Genomic DNA, 18,315 nt, shown 5'->3' on the forward strand with positions numbered 1-18,315 from the left:
TCAAAGGCATTTTGTTTATGGAAGAAGTATAAGGAGTGCATCAAAATCACTTCTGAAGCAATTAATATTCTAGACCAAAAAATCACATAAGGAAAGTTCTTCTCTTAAAATTTATATCAAAAAATTAGATTATCTTTCATAATTTGTGATTTCATTTACAATGGTTTTATTGGGTGAGTTTTTCATCAGAGAGTATTGAACATTGTTGGATTTCTTCTTCTAAAGCAAGACCTTTGTGAGAAACACACCTCATATTCATCCAAAATCTTAAGGTGATAGGTGGGTGGATTCTCTCACTTATAAATGTTCAAGTCTCCACATTTCCAACCAATGTGAGATTATTACCCACACTACTCACACTTGATATATTCTCAACAGGTTCATGGTCATTTCTTGATTGATTAATCATTGTCCAACCATCTTTCATCAATAGAATCAATGAATATAATTTCTCTAACATCTTATACAACCGATCTAGTTTGGAACTGCTCTATCTTTAGAGAGATCACTTTTAAAGATGTTTATGCAACAAGTCTTACTTCAACTCAAATTTTTTTATGGGAAAAATTATTTCTAATGTGATTCCTCTTGCATAAACTTTAATAGTTTTGAAAATTGTTCATAATGCCTTGTCTACCGATGACAATTTAGAAAAAAAATAGAATTTCATTATGGTGTCTTGTTGTAACTATTGTACTAATACTTTTAAAGATTCATGTTCCCCAAGTGAATTCAAATATAATAGGGGTGAGTTGTGATATAAAAACATTTCAAAACATTAAAAAAAATTGACCGATTTTAAAATTAATTTTAAGAAAGGAGTATAAGATGAGAATTAGAGCGAAAAAGTGAATCATAGTAAATTAAAAGATAAGGGAGAAGATAAAGAAAACCAAAGTTTATATTTGTTCGACCTAAACCCACGAGGTCTATTCCAGTCCCTAAGGATCACTCCTTAAGATTCTAACTACCCCATAACTTTTAACACATGCTCAGCCATCAACCTTGTTACACCAAGATTTCATCTCAGCTTTATCTTGCAATCTTTATCATTTATCCAAGTTTAAGAGAACAAACTCTATTGTTTTACTATTTCATATCAATATGATAAAGTAATAGTTACCCAAGAAAACTCTTCTAAGCGTTTGCTCTCTTAGCACTTGTTCTGTGTCGGCCAAATACTGAGGGACCCACTGCTCCGCACCGACCAAAGGCATAATAGCACACAACCCACTTATTCCACGTGCTCCATCAAACCTAGGGTATAAATACCTTCACAGAGGGTTTTCAGTTACACAATTTTTAATCTCTTCTCTCATTATGGTTATCTCAAACCCTAAACTGACTTAAGTGTTGGAGTGCTAACCATGCAAGTACCTTCCCCCCTCTGAACCATCGTATCGGAGATTAGCAACGTCAATTCAAGATTGACATTGATCAACGACATTGATTCAATATCAACATTTAAGGTCCAAGAAGCACCGTGATTGCAACCTTCGATCCACGGTACCGCATCGAGAAAATCACTGACAATGCTTTGCTCTACCTTGATTTCCGCAATCTCATCCATTTATGGTTCTGAAATGGAACAATGGAGCCATCTATGGGAATCGACTTTTGATTTGTGTGATCTCCATGATTTCATATTCAATTTTTAATTCACTGACTATTGACGTCTTCGTGATGTCACATCGGAATCGCGCTCAACCTTTCGATCTGAACAACTTACGCTGATTTGCATGCGTCGTTCAATTTCTTTTTTCGTGCCTCTCTAGATCTTGAAAGTAACGAGGCACAAAGATAAGCACAGAGGTTTTCCAGGGCCTATTCGGGTTCAATCCCATCATCTAGATCTACAATCTCCTCTAAACCCCTATAGTCTATAGATAAATGAGGATTATAATCTTAGTTCCAGATCTAGGATCGCGCCATCCTCCGAAGGAAATATCTAAGAAGACCAGGCGTAAAACCTGTCGAACTCCAACCAAGCGAAAACACCAACGTTTTTCACCACAGTCGGGATGGCCACTAAGGGTAACATCAAATAGGTGTCATAAGTTCATAGTTAATGGTGCCTAGGTTCGTAAGATCATAGTTAACATCGGACGTCGAACGAACACCGGGGTGCATGCCACAGATCTCGTAAGATTTTTTCTAGATGCAACAGGGTTTCACCAACCGGACAGCGAAGCAGGGGTCCACTGGAGGTGCCCAAAGAAAGATATCATGAGCCTTGGTTTCCAGAATACCTATCGGTGTCCACATCCGACAGGAGCCCTCGAGTTTTATCTGTGATGGGACGGACATGTTTGAATACATCATCCTTAGTCTCCCAAGCCAATCAAGCACCCCATATGCATCAAAGAAGATCTGAGTCCAAATATATCAGACCAATCCAACCCTGGGGAACAGAGTCACACACATTCATCAAAGACCAAGCGTCTCCCAAATCGAGGACCCAATCCTCCAAGTCAGCTGACCATAAAGCCACATGGACAACACATTTGAGGGCGAGTGATCGATATATACTTGCGGTCGACGACATGATTTATTTAATGTATTTGTAAATTATTAATATAATAATTCAAGTTACAACAAATCAGGGTGTTTTCGGAGATTTTTTTTCTGTCCGACCAAAGTAATCAAATCTCCTCAGTGTCCTGGACACCTAAAGATTCCATGGGTGTTTTTAGAGACGTTTTTCCCATCCGACCAAAGCAATCAAACCCCCTCGGCGCCGAGTGCACCTTCAAAGTCTAAGGGTGATGTCGGCGACGCTTTTCCTGTTCGCCCAAAGCAATCAAATCCCCTCGGTGCCGAGCGCGCCTTGTCGTTATGCGAAACATACAGAGTCACCACCGAATTTTATTTATTCCAAAGGAAAGGGAAAATAACAAGAAAATCCCTAAAATAATGGTCGTCGCAACCATGAGTGGATTCGAAAGTCGATTATGCAAGGGGAAGGTATTAGCACATCTCACATCCATTGTACTCAATGGGAACCATCTTGATTGTTTTTCGCTTGATTTAATGTTACTATCTTAATGCTTATTTGCTAAAGGTTTAAGGATTGGAAGTGAGTTTTTTTTATTAGTGTGCTCGCCAAGGATTTGGACCCTCGTGCCTACGCATTCTCACTCGTTGGAGTGAGAAATCAGAGCCTCGTAGTTCATGGTAGAAAATGATTATGTGTTGGTTGATTTTACCTTGAAAAAAGGTTTTTGGAGTGATACCCTAAGGCCCAAAAATATAGTTTGATGAGTTGATGTTGTTTTTAGGTCTTTGTGAGAAGATGGTTGATTTGAATTGCACTACTACAGGGAGTGTGCAATCCTATTCGTATTTTATTAATTTTTGAGTTTTGATTGAAAAAAAGTCGTTTGACGTTAGATCAAGGGTTTGTTTATTATTTTGAAATGGTGATGATCCTAACTTCTAAGGTTGGCTAACAAGAAACAATAAAACAAAGGAAAGCGAGGAAAAAAGTACACCAAAATGGGGAGAGGGGTACATGAAAAATACAAGGGAGTAATGCGAAAAATAAAGGGTATCATTGTAATGCGAAAAATAAACCAAGAGAAAGTCGTGTGTGTGCATTGTATCCTAAGCTAACAAGTAGAAAATGAAATTATAAAACATGTCTCCCTTTTTCTTTGAGGGTAGTTCCATGCATGTTATTCTTGCAATTAAAGATTACAAGTCCATAAAATGCTTCATGTCAAGCTTAGGTCATACACAATGTCCAATGATCCTCACAAGTCCTCTCCATGATTAAGTCATACACAAAGTCCAATGGTCCATTATGTCTCACAAATAAATTAAATCTTTTTTGGTCTTTCCATTTTATCATGTTTTGTTTATTTTAGTTTAGATAACAAGATAAGAATAAAAGATTAAAGGGAATTAAATGACATAGAGATAAAATGCATGAGATAGATGATAATGATGACGAGAATAAAAGTAAATTGCGAGAAGTAAATAGCAAGAAATAAAAGTGCAAGAAAGTAAAAGTTAGAAGTTAGATGGATTAGAAGTCAATAGTTAGAGGTTAATGATCACATAATCAATTAATGGAATCGGCGTGATCTAACACTATGCTAAGCAATCGTAGACGAGCTTATGTAGAAGTCATACCTATCTGAGACCGATCAATAACAATTTATGTATCAAACATGTTAGAGAATTAACACAAAAGTTAATCTCCTAAAACATGTAACACGATGATTCAAAATTAAAAGAAGAAGAAAAATGAAGTTGAGAAGGGTGAAGAGGAGAGCTAAGACAATCACATAGAAATCATTTATCCATAAATCAGAGGACTCAAAATATGGTACACAAAGGGATAACCTATCATCAATCCAAAGTGTCAAAAATGATCAAATGATCATTTATCAACATGTTTGAATTGAAGAAGATTGAATCAACCAAAGGACCATCTATCAATGATTTGAAATATGGAAGACAAGATCAACCAAACAGGCACTCAAGTCAAACAAAAAGAGGAACAAAATTGAATTAAAATGAATTAGAAGTTAGATGTTAGATGCTAGATGTTAGTAGTTAGGATATTAATATTGCAAGCAATAAATAGAATTAAAGTCAAATCATAATGCAATTAATCAAATTATTATACTAAAAAATAAAATGAAAGTTAAGTTGCAAAAGTAAAATGAATATTAAAAATAAGAAAATTAAAACAATTGATGAAAATAAAAGAAATAAAAATCAAGATTTTAGAATAATATTAAAAATAAAAATAAATTCAGAAATAAAAAAAGACAATAAAAATAAAGAAAATAAAAATAAAGAAAATAAAACAAGGGGGTGCAATGTGGAATCAGGGGGTCCAGGAAGCAAGAAGGCAAGCCCAATACGCTGGGGGGCAAAGGCAATAGCCTGTTTGAAAAAAAAACAAGGGGAAAGCCCTCACATGATTAGATTTGTAGGATTTGATCCAACAGTCCCGCATTGCTTGACCAAGGACTCATGGCGTCCACTAGATCTAATGACTAGCAAAAGTAAGCAAGAAGAATGGTCCAAATCTGAGGGGGCAATGCGCGCTTGAGCCAACTAAGCCATGTCATGCTCAGACTTGCCACCTAAGATCAAACAACCATATGAATCATGACACGTGGATATTTTTTTTTAATTTGAATCAAAACCAGCAAAATGAGGGAGCTCAGTCATGGCAAACATGGGGAATAACTCGTCTTCATCCTCCAATCTCAAAAAAAAAAAATGAATTCTAGTATCTCATGGGTTTATGATGCAATTGACACATCAACGTATTCAGCCTGGCTCACTAATATGCACTACATGCTTAGAGTTCACTGATTCAACCTAAGAATGGAGAAATTCGTCTCGAACAATTATAGAAGCAAAACCTAATTTCAAAATTAAATGATGATTACGCCATAAAAACCAATTAAAGCACGGGGTTAATGATGAGTGCACCAAACTGAGTTTAGTGGTAACGAGTTTTTCGCGAATGAAGATAGTTTCTACCTTGTCGGAGTTAGGTCCAAATGGAGATTCTGGCGTGAATGAAGAGCTCAAGTGAGGTTGTTTCAACTCTCTCTCTCTCTCTCTCTCTCTCTCTCTCTCTCTCTTGATTCTCTTAGCTTTGGGGATGCTCAGTGATTCTTTTGAATGATCCATGTGATTCTCTTAACTTTACCGATTGCGAGAGTACGTATTCGATGCTTGAGAAAACCTGATGTGCACTTGCTTGGGCTGCCAAACGCCTAAGGCAATATATGCTCACCCATATATAACTCCTGGTCTCCAAGATGGATCCAGTCAAGTACATCTTTGAGAATCATGCTCTAACCGATAGAGTAGCTTATTCGCAAATGGCTTTAACTGAGTACGACATCCAACATGTCACTCAAAAAGCTATCAAAGGGAGTGTACTATCAAATTATCTTGCACATCAACCTTTGGAGAACTACCAGTCTATGCGCTTTGAATTCCCTGATGATGACATCACATTAATAAGGGATTGCAACATCCCCCCGTCCCTAGGAAGGACAAGAACCTAGGTCGCGATGGACACTTTTGTTTAATGGGGCTTCTAATGCTCATGGCAATGGCATTGGGGCAATCATCACCTCCCCGACTGGTTTTCACTTACCTTTCACGGTAAGGTTGTGCTTTGAGTGTACCAATAATATGGCGGAGTACGAGGCTTGTATCTTCGGTATTGAAGTTTCGATTGATCTTAGGATTAAAATTTTTGAAGTCTATGGAGATTCAGCCTTGGTCATCATCCAAGTCAAAGGAGATTATGAAGCCCGAGATCACAAGTTAATCCCTTAGAAGGAGCATGTCCTAAATTTGATCTCGTACTTTGACGAGATTATATTCCATCACATCCCTAGATAGGAAAATCAGTTGGCCAACACCTTAGCAACTCTCTCATCCATGTTTAAGTTCAAATAGAAGAATTAAGCACCATCTTTTCACCTTGACTACTTGGACGAGCCTGCTTATTGCTTGGCAACCGAAGACGAAGTTGATGGCCATCCTTGGTTCTATGACATCATGAAGTTCCTAGAAAGCCAAGGATATCCTTAGAACGCATTCATCACCGACAAGAAGTACCTTCAAAAACTATCATTCAAGTTCTTCTTGAGTGGAAGGGTATTGTACAAAAGGAATTACGATTCGGTTTTGCTTAGGTGTGTGAACAAGCAAGAAGCAAACAAAATTATAATGTAAATACATGAAGGCTCCTTTGAGATGCATGCTAGTGGACACACGAAGGGTAAGAAAATATTAAGGGCCGACTACTATTGGATGACCATGGAGGTTGACTGCTACCGCCACGTCCAAACATGCGATAAATGTCAAATCTATACCGACAAGATCCTTGTGCGTGTTTTTGAATTTGAAAACTTGTGTTGTCGTGTCATGATTGGTTCCTGAGCGTGCATTTCTCATATTAATTGTTTTTTTGTTATTTTATTTTATTGAAGCGATTATGTATCACTAAGAGCGCTTGACTCAGTTGGTAAGGGGGGTAACCTCATGACCCTAAGGTCAGGGGTTCAACCCCTAGTGCGCTTATTTGTATTATTTTTGTTTCTATTTCCTTTCTTTTTCTTATTTTTCACTTATTTATTTCCATTTTCATTTTTCACCTTTTTTTTATTCTGATCAAACTTTTTCCAACACAAACTAAGTTTATTTTTCCCTCTTATATTTTATTACACTTTATTTCATTTTATTTTAACATTTTTTGATTGACTTGTCATGCCTTGAACATTTATGGCTAATGAGATCTATTTGGTCATGATTATGGATTGATTAGGGTTGATAAAACCTTTTATGTTTCAAATCTATCAATGAATGATCAATGGATCATTCATGATACTTTGAGGCATAGATAGGTTGCCTCTATATCAACCAAACTTGAATCATTTGACACATAGATGAAGTCTTTGATTGTATATACTAACTTGTGATTCCATTTGATTCATTTTGCTTCCATTGTTTACATTAACCCTCTAACCATTATGTTTCCTTGTATATTAATCACTGTATCATTGTCTAACTTAACCATTAATAAACTTGTTAATCTTTAATCGTTGAGTGATACAATCTTCCGTCTGTCAAACTATTGATAGATGGACTTGGGGTTGTATAAATTTCATTGTTACAAGTCTATTGTTAGTTGATCATTGATCATCTTCAATACTTTGCATCAGTGATAAATTATCCCCTGATGCACGATATTTTGAATCTTTTGACCTATGGATAGATAATCTTCAAGTGGTTACCTTGTACGCATTACTAACCACTAATTATACTTTATTAACTTTGTTTATCACTAACCATTATTGTGATCTTATTACCATTATCTTATGGTTTATTTCATGTCATCCATACTCACTAATCATTGTTATTGTGACCTTATCATTATTGCCTTGTGATTTACTTTTATGTCATTACATTGTAATTTACACTTAAGTGTTCATTATCATCATCATCATTGTATAAACTCATCATGCATATTTATTATTGTTATTTACTTTATTGTCATCATACAATTAAAAACAATAAAAAAACATGATAAATTGATAAGACCAAAAAAATGCATCCACTTATAATCAACTTGGACTTAGAGGATTTCATATTAGGACCTTTTCTTGGAGGACCTTATCTTTATCTTGTGATACTTGATTTCAACTTATGATTTCATTTGTAGCTTATATACTTGTTATAAGAATGGCATCATGACACTACCTTAGGGAGACATGATTGTAAGACCGTTATCCTTTGTTAGCTTAGGTCATTTTTGCACATACAAGACTTTCTCTTGGGCTACCTTACAATGAGACCCTTTATTTTATTGCTTGGTTACTTTGTACATATTTTATCAACTAAATTTCATAATCAAACCAACAAACCCTTGATTCAACATCATGTGGCATTTTCATAATCGAATTAAAAACACAATAAAATTACAATTAGTATTGTGCGCCACGAGCCTTAAGTGGTGGAGAATGAGTAAGAATGAAGCTTTCCTACCCCTACTCTAATTATTTTGGACACAAGATGCCTGACTTGTTTGTCTAGAATTTTCACGTCCACCCATAGAATTTAGTGCAATCTAATCACAAACATTCTTTTCATAAAATCCTTTTTCAAGGTAAAATCAACATTAACCCATCAAATTCATTTTTGTGCCTTAGGGCTTCACACCGAAAACCTTTTTCTCAAAGGTAAAATCAACCAACACACAAACATTTTTTACTCCGAACTACAGAGCTTTGATTCTTCATCGCCCGATGAGTGATACGCATGCACAAGGGCCACAATCCTTGGAGAACAAAATAATAAAAAACCAAAATCGCATTCTTTCACACTATCTTTTTGAAAATAAAATAATAAGCGAGATAAATACCCACGTACGCAGACAACTTAGATGGTTCCCATGGAATACCATGGACGTGAGGGGTGATAATATCTTCCCCTTACATAATCGACTTTCGAACCCGATCTCGGTTGCGAAACTGATTCTTTATCCATATTTTCACTTCCTGTGTGCATCTCTTTTCCCCGAGGGTTTTATCGACTATTCCCCTTCTCCTCTCCCATAAAGGAACTCTAAATAAAATTCGATCGCGAATCTTCTGTTTTTCCCTTTCTCTCTCTCTCTCTCTCTTTGAGGGTGAGGGAATTCTTTAGTTCAGTCCGTCCAGTTTCGTATATCGATCTCTTTTAAAACCCCGGTTGCGATAGAGACACATCTCCGTAACATCTCAGAACTTGGTTTTTTATGTTATATTTTGATTATCTGTATTCAGATGAAGATTTAAACCATACCATACAATCGAAAATAAATAATAGACGTACATAATTCTAGATGACCAAAAAAATGTCATACATAAATGAAATATCAATAAATATAAAAAATGTCATAAAATTGAGATCAATCCAGTAGCAAGACTGTCAAAATATAATACAGACCATAATACTACTACTATATACTAAGAGACTATTGTATGTGTCTTACAACCTCTCATCTACCTCTTATGCCTCGTCTACCTCCATGACATCAATCATCCTTGTCCTCCAACGATGTCTCTGGTACACTAATACCCCATTATGCCTCCGTCATGATGGCATATAGGACCTGCCTCACACCAGACCCATCAGGGAAGATACCTGTGTCAATGCTTTCCTGTGCAATCTCCATTATGCAATGACATCTTGGCAAGACATCATCAGTATGGTCTAGCTATGTCTGTTCCTCCTTTAGTATCTCCTGATGAGCTGGTCTCGATGGATCTCCTAGAGCAATATGCACTATCTACGAATGTGACACCCTTAAGAATCATTTGATGTACCCTTCGAGTAGCTCCAGACGCTCTCATCTATGGTAGCTCATGCCTCATCTGGTACCAGATGACTCTCATAATCATCAAACATGTCTTATATCTACCTACGTGTAAAGGAATGAGGGGCAGAGACTACAAGGTGTTTGGGAATGGTCTGACTGTAGCCGAACTTCCGCATGATGCGCTTAAGTAGATGAGGAGCAGTGAGACACGATCCGCAGTCCAACCATCCAGAGTATAACATTATCTCTTCAAATGGCCTCTCATCTCACGGTGATTAACATAGATCTTGAAGTGCATGTCCTCAGCAACCAAACGATCCAGATAGACTCTGAAAGGCTTGGTCGCCTAGTTCCCTCTGAGCGAGATAAAAGCAGTAACATGTGGCATATCCTCGGTGTACTCAGACACACTCGCCCAACCAGAGATGCGCGAGAAGTGTTGGAGGATCCAAGTCTGAAATAAATTTTTTGGAACACATGAATCATCAGTAATGGTTTTACAAAGATGTAATGAAAATGACAAAAAAACATTCAAAGATCAATAATTATTACCGTCAGTAGTGTCACGCTGCCTGTGACCTACTTCATCTTCCACATACATTCCTCTCTCAACTTTGAAAACAGGTAAACCAAGTAAGCCGCCCCCCAGTTGTACTCATGGATCCGCTCGAAATCCACGAAGTACCGTAGGTAGACTACGTCTATATAAATGACACTCTTGTCCATAAAAATCGTAGTGCCAACCAAATAAAGCAGGTATGCTCTCAATGCATGTGATTTATGGAGCGCGACCTGCTTATCATCACCAAAAGCATGATGTGCTATTAGGATCTCAACTTCATAGATCTTCTTCAGGTATTCAAATCTAGCATGAGCACCTCTAGTCTTATCCAACTCCTCATTCGCATAGATCAACCCCGACATACTCTACCATTATCTCGAGTGCCTCGTCTTTGGGCATTCTCTCATAATTTAGGAATCTCCCCCTGATCGGAAGATATAACAAACACGCGACATCATCGAGTGTGATAGACATCTCACCATGTGGGAGATGAAATGACAAAGTCTTCGAGTGCCATATCTCCACGAATGTATTAAGCATCTCGTGGTTGACCGTAGTATAACCGGTCATGCACAAGTCCTTCAGGCCAAATAATGACAAAACTGATTGATACCAATCCTCATTCGGCTGAGGCAAGACAACAACCTTTCTTTTGTGGTTAAGAAACTTCTACGGATCACACTCCTGGGAAAAAAAATCAATGTCAGAATTTTGTCAATTAATATTAACGTAAAAAATAAATAATGAATCCAGCGAATGCTACCTCTCCGTCCCAGATGTGTCTGGCAGTGTGGTATAGATACAGAGGCAGTAATGACAAATCAACCAGGCCTCCTCCAAATACCTCTGGCTCAGCATCTGCAACAGCATCACCCTCTAGAGGTGGCACTAAATCAGCAGTATGAGGTGGTATTGAATCCGCAACATCAGTAGCAGGAGTTGGGACTGGATCAACAACACCTACAATAGAAGGTGGTACATGTGAAACCTAATGCCTGCGGAAGGATGGAGGGAGTGATGTGTCAGATGGTGAATCATGTCTCATATGGGAAAGAGAAGATGGAATGGCATGAGGAGAAACACGAGCCCCATAAGTAGACAGCTCTGCCTGACCAAAGGGACCAGGAGCCTCTGGAACCTACTTACTCTTCTCCCTCCGAACAGATGCGTGCTGAACAACCCTCTTGTGTCTCAGTTTATCCAATCTATCAGCCATTTTGCCTCTAAGTTAAAGTAAGGCAAACCATTAGTGCATGCAAACAACACACAAGCAAGAATTTTTGTTTTTAAAATACTGCAAAATATTTCGAAGATATCTCTCCAGAATATGGGGAACTAAAAGGTTAAAATTTTTCGAAGATGCATCTTTGAAATTAACTGCAGAAAATTAAATGCTGAAAAATTTCGGAGATGCATTTCCAAAATTTCCTACAACTAGAAGTTGTGTCCATGGCATAATGTACCCCGTGCAATTTCAAAAAAAAATGTCTTGATCATCATTTTCAGCCAACAAACAACTAATACACTATGTCTAAACTATCTTAAATGTTATTTCTACTCATTTCTAACTCTAATAGTTGATTTTTACTCATTTACACAAAAACTCAAACATTTATCGAAAACTCAAAAAATTTACAAGAAATTATTGTTTTGATTTTGTTTCTGATGTTAAAGATAAAGATTGATGTTCCCTTGAGCTTTATTGAATGAAATTTGACTTGGTGTAGAGAAGGAATTTGAGAGAATTTAAAGTTGATTTTAAATAAAATGTGAAATGAGAAAGGAGAAGAGTCTACCCTGATTTAACTCCCAAAATATTCTAATATATCTTTCAAATATTTTAACTTAATTAATCTTTTGATGCGTCCGAAGATTTTTAGAATTTCGCATGGAGGATTAGAATATGGGTACATTAAGAAATCTTCCTAAAATATATTTAACTGGGCCTAGATAAAGCCCGAAACATTCTAATAATCATACCAGAGAAACTCTTGAATCTCTACCAAAATCGAAGCTCGCACAGCGCGTCAATGGCGGAACCTCTGTTGTAGTGTTAACTCGTCATTACAGCAACTTCCAAAGTTAGCAAGCAACGATGGCTCTTGCTTCAACAACCACCCTCGCACTCTCTATTCTTTTCTTGCTTCCGTTTCTATCTTCGGCAACAGTAGAAGAAGAATTTCATGAGGAGTTGCTACTTAAACCCTTGCCCGATCGCAAAGTGCTTGCGCATTTTCACTTCCAAACCGAAGCTCCTGTTGCGGAAGATTCCTTCGCTCGTCACCATCACCTCTTCCCCAAATCCATTTCTCAACTGGTGTGTGTGTTTACTTTACTCTTTCCTCTTTTCTATTTCATTTGGCTTATTTTAGGGTTAGTTATGCTTTTAGTACCTATAATTATCACTAATTTCGTTTTCAATTATGTACTATTTTGGGACTAGTTTTGTAATTTGTAGTATTACTTCTTGAAATGTTTCAGTTGAATTTGGTTGCAAGCTATTGAAGTTGTTTCGAAATTGTCTAGATGATTTGGATATTCATGTAGTTAAGATTGTTAATGATTCTTGTAAGTTTTAGGTTTAGTAATTTAATTGGTTACTTGATATGAAGATTGCAAACCTTATTCATTGTTTTGTGTAGTGTAAATTAAATTGTTAATTTGGTAAACTGTGAATTTGCCTATGGAATACAAATTAGAATTAAGATATATCATGATATTGCAGTTCTCTGAAACACCGACACCTCTGGAAAAATGTGTGTCTATGTCCGTGTCACGACACTTGTGATAGTGTCGGTGTGTTAGCGTCGGTGTCGTGTTCAGGGTGTTTGTGCTTCATAGTTGCAGATGCACTTTTGAATATACTAATTAACATATGGGTTAGTGTTGGATGGACAGGTTAAGAAATTTCACATTAAAGCAATGGAGTTATCTTTCACACAAGGTCGATGGAACTATGAAAGATGGGGTGGACTTGATCCAATATCTAGCCAAAATGCAAAGCCTCCTGGAGTTGAATTATGGGCTGTCTTTGATGTCCCTCAACATCAGGTTGATGCTTTTTGGAAAAATTTAACTCATTCTCTATCGGGTCTCTTCTGCGCTTCGATAAACTTCCTAGAGTCTTCTAGCTCTTATTCTGCTCCTAAATGGGCATCTCAGTCAGCCTTAGGGAGTTTAAGATATGGCACACTGCCACGTGAAGCTGTCTGCACAGAGAATCTTACTCCCTGGTTGAAACTCCTTCCTTGTCGAGATAAAGCTGGACTTTCAGCCTTAATGGATAGACCATCTATTTACAGGAGTTTTTATCATTCACAGCGGTTGCACTTGAAAGCATCCATGGCTCCGGCTGATGGGTTAGATTCAGGAATTATTCTAGAACAAACACTTACGGTTGTACAACAGCCTAACATTCAGAAAACTGATTTGAGCTTTTCCAATGAATTTAAGATTCAACCAAGCTGGTCGCTGAGCTCAATATTTGGACGAAAAGTGAATGGGAGGTGTGTTCTTGCTAAGTCGAGTAATGTCTACCTTCAAGTCGAGAGAGATCTAGTCGCTCAACTTGAGAAGCTTCAGAAAAAAACTGCTACATATGCTGATAATGACACGGGTATAGATGTTTTGAGAGGGGATCTTGGCTTTGAAGTATCTATTACACCGGATAGGGTTCATAGAGAACTGGAAAAGAGCTCCTCAATTCTGTATGAATATTCAATCAAAGAGTACAACGACACTGAACAATTTGATTTAGGCCTAACATGGAAATATCCAGTTGTTTGGTCCTGCCCACTTGCACCTTTATATGCAAGTAGATTTTTAATTGGAAGCGGAAATGAAAGGGGCTCGATTGCAATATCCTTGAAGTCTACAGAATTGACTAAGGGTTTCATTGTAGCCAATAATGTTGAAGAGAAGTGCAAGTTACAAGTTAATGTTCTCCAAATTGTGCCTTGGTATATTAAGGTATATTATCATACCTTACAATTATTAGTAGATGGAAAGCCTCAAGCAGCCACAGATTTTATTGAGAGAATGAGTGTTTCACCTTCTGAAGACAAAGTATCAACAGGGGTGATGGAGTTGGTCCTCAGATTTCCTTGTGAGATTAAATCTGCTATATTAAATATAGAGTTTGATAAGGTGTGTTCAAATTCTTATTTTCATTTATTATATTTCTATTTCTTTTTCTTTTGGGTATTTAGCTCACTTTTTTTATTGACAAACTCTGCAAGCTATTAAACAAACCTTAGAAATCTTAGTAAGATAATCATTATGAACTAAATATAAATTAGACTGCTAATGTTCTTATAGAATGTAGGTGAACTCATGAAATATTTATTTGGCATTCATATATTACCTTTTGAAGTATTCAAAGTATGTGAAGTAAGTCAAGCTAAGTTGAGCCTGGCTTAACTTAGAGTCACTTTGACCAGAATTTGCGCAGCTGAAACTTGCCTTGTTAAGAAAGTAAACGCATTTTTACATTCATGCTTTGCTCATTCCTAGCTTAGGTGTTCTTTGAGGTTGATGAGTTAGGATTGATACGGGTTTTTATCCATGAAGTGCTTCTTGCCTTGTTACTTCCCCGGTCACTGTTTTGAGTATGAATTTGAGTGAGGTTGACTCGGTTTAGAGACGTTAAGGGCCATGTTCTGACTCAGCTGTATCGGAGCTGGTAAACTAATTGTTGGTTTAACCCTTTGCTTTTTATTTTTTATTTTTTTTATCTTGCCGTTCATAAGTTGAAGGAACTGGAGTTTATTGAGCTGGCTACCTATTTAATTGCCCGAACTAGACATGAATGTAGGTATGTCATCGCAGCCTGAATGTGATACTATCAACATGGCATCAGAAGCGATATGTTAACTACCGACCATTCTATATGTTAACTACCGACCATTTTATGATGGATGGATGAAAAAGGGATTTATGATAGAATTTTATGAGGTTTGATCTATGTAACTGATCCCTGACATGTCTTTTTTGGTCTGCACATAGGGCTTCTTGCACATTGATGAATACCCTCCAGATGCTAATCAGGGATTTGATATTCCATCAGCAATAATAAGCTTTCCTGACTTCCATGCCGGTTTGCAATTTTCAGATGACTCTATAAGCAAATCGCCAATGATGTCTAAATTACAGGTTATTTAATTCTCCATTCTTCTTTTGCTCATAACTGCAGTAAATATAAGATTACCATGATACCTAACAGTCAGGATCTTTAATGCAGGAAAAGAGCCCTGTTCTCTCATACACAGAAGTTTTACTCGTACCCTTGACAACTCCTGATTTCAGTATGCCTTACAACGTCATTACAATTACTTGCACGGTTTTTGCATTATATTTTGGATCCTTACTAAATGTACTCCGAAGACGAGTTGGAGAGGAGGAAAGACTTTTGAAAGGTAACTCTCGACTCTTGTAGTCTATGTATCTTAGGATACAAGTAATTCTATCGTGAACAACAACGAGTAAACCTATGAGTGTTTGTAGACATCTCGACTCTTCTCAGCTTTATAATGCATGTGACGACTTGAGCTTTATAAATTTGGTTTCCACATCTATTTATTTCTTGCTCGGTTTCTAATAACTGGTATTTTTATGCTTGCAGCAAACAAAGCTCCATTCCTTCAACAAGTAATAAATAAATTGTCTTCAAGGTTTCGGGGAGGATTATCAGAATCCACTCAACCAAAACAACCATCATCATCCTTCATTACTCCTAAATTGATTATTAAGATAATATTGGTTGCAGGACTTGCTGTTGTATGGCAATTCTACTTGAAATGATACCATTCAACTTTGTAGTGTCAGGTGTATTATATTCAATGAGTACTATTTCTGTACAACAATATAGCTTTACTTCCACTGGCCAATGTGTTTGCCTTCCCTTCTGTTTTTTAATTGACCACACATGATTGCATTTATATTATCAACAAAATAGAATTTGTAACTTTTGACTTAGTTTCTCACATATCATACATGTTACTATTTAAACAACCCAGAAAATTGATTAGTGTTGGTTATTCAAAATCTATGGTTTCTGAAACAATTTTACAGGACATCATACATGTAAAAAACTCAAACATTTTTCTTGAGTTAGAAATTTATCTAATCCTTTTGTAATTAGCTGCTACAATCTCATAGTCTCTTAGCCGCTTGAGATTTTTATTTGTATAACTGCATGTAAACTGGCTTCGAGAAAAGCTTCCAGGAAGTTCATCGACTTTATCTTGAATATCTGTCAAGAGCCCATCAAAATTAGTCAATATTGAGATTTTGACAGACTAAAATCTGTAGAGAAGCATTAGACTAAGAACATGCCAAACTTGTCCTCGTTTATTTTTAGCTTCTTGAACTGGTTGACATCTTCAAATAGTTGCTTTCTCTTGCAGTTTAGGACATTCAAAATCTCACCTTTAGAAAAGAACAAAGAAATATGTAAACAATCATAAAATATAATGTGTATCCAAAAATAACTAAAAACTTGCCAAATGTGTATATAACAATCACTCATATAATGTTGATCACTAATTTTAAAAGCAACATTAACTCAAATCTAAGTTATATAAATTCTTCCACAAATAATTGAAGAGAATCAATCATATATTACCTGGTTTACTATCTCTGAACTTTTTATTCTTCTGCAAGTTGATATCTTCAAGTTGATTTCCTCTGTTGCTAGCATCATGCTCAGTTTTTATCACCTTGATAATTTCATTTTGAAAATCTTGCAATTCATGTCCTCCTGCTTAAGAACATCTCAATCTAGATAAGAAATTTTCTCACCTTATTGATCATCATCTATAACAGATTTGAAATGATTTAGGCATCTATAACAGATTTGAAATGATTTAGGCATCTATAACAGATTTAAAAGCTCTAAATTTGATAACATCAAACATCATAAAATCAATTCTAAATCTCAATAACCAATTTCGCCTCATGAACCAAACTTTCTCAACTAATAGACACTCCCTACACACACCTTCAAATGTTTCCATCAATTGCTACATAATATTCAACAAAACCAAAAACCAACAAAACATACCATTGTTCACCACTTTTCCAGTGACAAGAAGAGCATCATGATTATGTTTCCCAGTAGACAAGCCTTTAACAGAGAAGAAAGAGAGAAGAGAGTTCCAAGTGAGAGAGGAAGATAAAAGATCAATCCCTCTACTTATAAAGTAACCATTCAACTTCACCGTTGATGGGTCTAATCCAAAAGCTTTAGCTATGGAACCAAAGTCGATTTTTTTATCATCACAAGTAACAAGTTGAACAATTTTTGAGGCTGGGAGTGAAGGGCTTGACATAAACAGTGTTATCTCTCTGTTTCTCTTCTTCCCCGACAACAATGACATATCTTTCTTCTAAAACCTAGGACGACAACCTCTGTTTCTTGTTTCTCTATGCTTCAGAAAACACAGTTAGCTCCGAAATTCTATTTAGTTTTTTGTGTTTTCTTTAGGATCATTAGTTGTTATTTTTCTTTCCACTTTTCGTATTTTTGCTGATAATGCCATTGTTTTCTCGAAGTGTCTACATAAACCAAGTAGGCACGCATAGGGAGATTGGGCCGGGTCATGTTTTATAGGGCCTCATATACTTGTCGTATATCCACTTTAGAGAATTCAACATGGCACCCCTCAAATTAATCATGTCATCCCTAAAGTCAATAATCACTCTCTCACAATTTACATTTTCAAAATTTTACTTTTTTATTTGAAAAAAAAAATACATCTAAAATTCACTTAAAAACCAAAAATTCAAAAGTTATAAGAAAAGAAAATGTTGCGTTTTGTATTGGATTTTTATTGGGATATATACTTGAGATTTATATAAATTAGGTGCAAAATTCTCCCTCAGAGGAATTTTGTAAAGTGGGGTGTAT

At 36.4% G+C, this 18,315-nt stretch overlaps 2 protein-coding genes across 3 annotated transcripts; one reads left to right on the top strand and one right to left on the bottom strand.

Moving 5' to 3' along the window:
* Nucleotides 1–12,352: 12,352 nt before the first annotated feature.
* Nucleotides 12,353–16,294, top strand: LOC127076516 (uncharacterized). Of its 2 annotated transcripts, none has more exons than XM_051018181.1 (5): nt 12,353–12,726; nt 13,308–14,555; nt 15,414–15,560; nt 15,649–15,823; nt 16,030–16,294. In XM_051018181.1, the coding sequence occupies exons 1-5, from the start codon at nt 12,505–12,507 to the stop codon at nt 16,206–16,208; spliced, it is 1,971 nt and encodes a 656-aa protein (XP_050874138.1). In that variant the 5' UTR covers nt 12,353–12,504; the 3' UTR covers nt 16,209–16,294. The 2 variants fall into 2 exon arrangements, with proteins under 2 accessions (XP_050874138.1, XP_050874139.1); XM_051018182.1 differs by having other exon boundaries at nt 12,558–12,726; nt 13,294–14,555.
* Nucleotides 16,295–16,341: 47 nt separating this feature from the next.
* On the bottom strand, nt 16,342–17,984 carry LOC127076517 (uncharacterized). Its single transcript, XM_051018184.1, has 4 exons — nt 17,470–17,984; nt 17,032–17,166; nt 16,743–16,835; nt 16,342–16,659 (listed from the first exon to the last, which is right to left on the bottom strand). Exons 1-4 carry the CDS (start codon nt 17,783–17,785, stop codon nt 16,526–16,528), a joined length of 678 nt encoding a protein of 225 aa, XP_050874141.1. The 5' UTR covers nt 17,786–17,984; the 3' UTR covers nt 16,342–16,525.
* Between the last annotated feature and the right edge of the window lie 331 nt (nt 17,985–18,315).

This window comes from Lathyrus oleraceus, chromosome 4, assembly GCF_024323335.1.
Source record: "Lathyrus oleraceus cultivar Zhongwan6 chromosome 4, CAAS_Psat_ZW6_1.0, whole genome shotgun sequence".
In the NCBI taxonomy this organism is placed as follows: domain Eukaryota; kingdom Viridiplantae; phylum Streptophyta; class Magnoliopsida; order Fabales; family Fabaceae; genus Lathyrus; species Lathyrus oleraceus.

What these genes read in the sequence shown, in the direction of transcription:
- LOC127076516 (XM_051018181.1), top strand. Translation starts at nt 12,505, where the DNA reads ATGGCTCTTGCTTCAACAACCACCCTCGCACTCTCTATTCTTTTCTTG. An exon ending in CCAAATCCATTTCTCAACTG is followed by an intron (nt 12,727 to 13,307) that starts GTGTGTGTGTTT and finishes TTGGATGGACAG; the next exon opens with GTTAAGAAATTTCACATTAA. An exon ending in TAAATATAGAGTTTGATAAG is followed by an intron (nt 14,556 to 15,413) that starts GTGTGTTCAAAT and finishes GTCTGCACATAG; the next exon opens with GGCTTCTTGCACATTGATGA.
- LOC127076517 (XM_051018184.1), bottom strand. Translation starts at nt 17,785, where the DNA reads ATGTCATTGTTGTCGGGGAAGAAGAGAAACAGAGAGATAACACTGTTT. An exon ending in TGGAAAAGTGGTGAACAATG is followed by an intron (nt 17,167 to 17,469) that starts GTATGTTTTGTT and finishes GTTCTTAAGCAG; the next exon opens with GAGGACATGAATTGCAAGAT. An exon ending in GTTCAGAGATAGTAAACCAG is followed by an intron (nt 16,836 to 17,031) that starts GTAATATATGAT and finishes TCTTTTCTAAAG; the next exon opens with GTGAGATTTTGAATGTCCTA.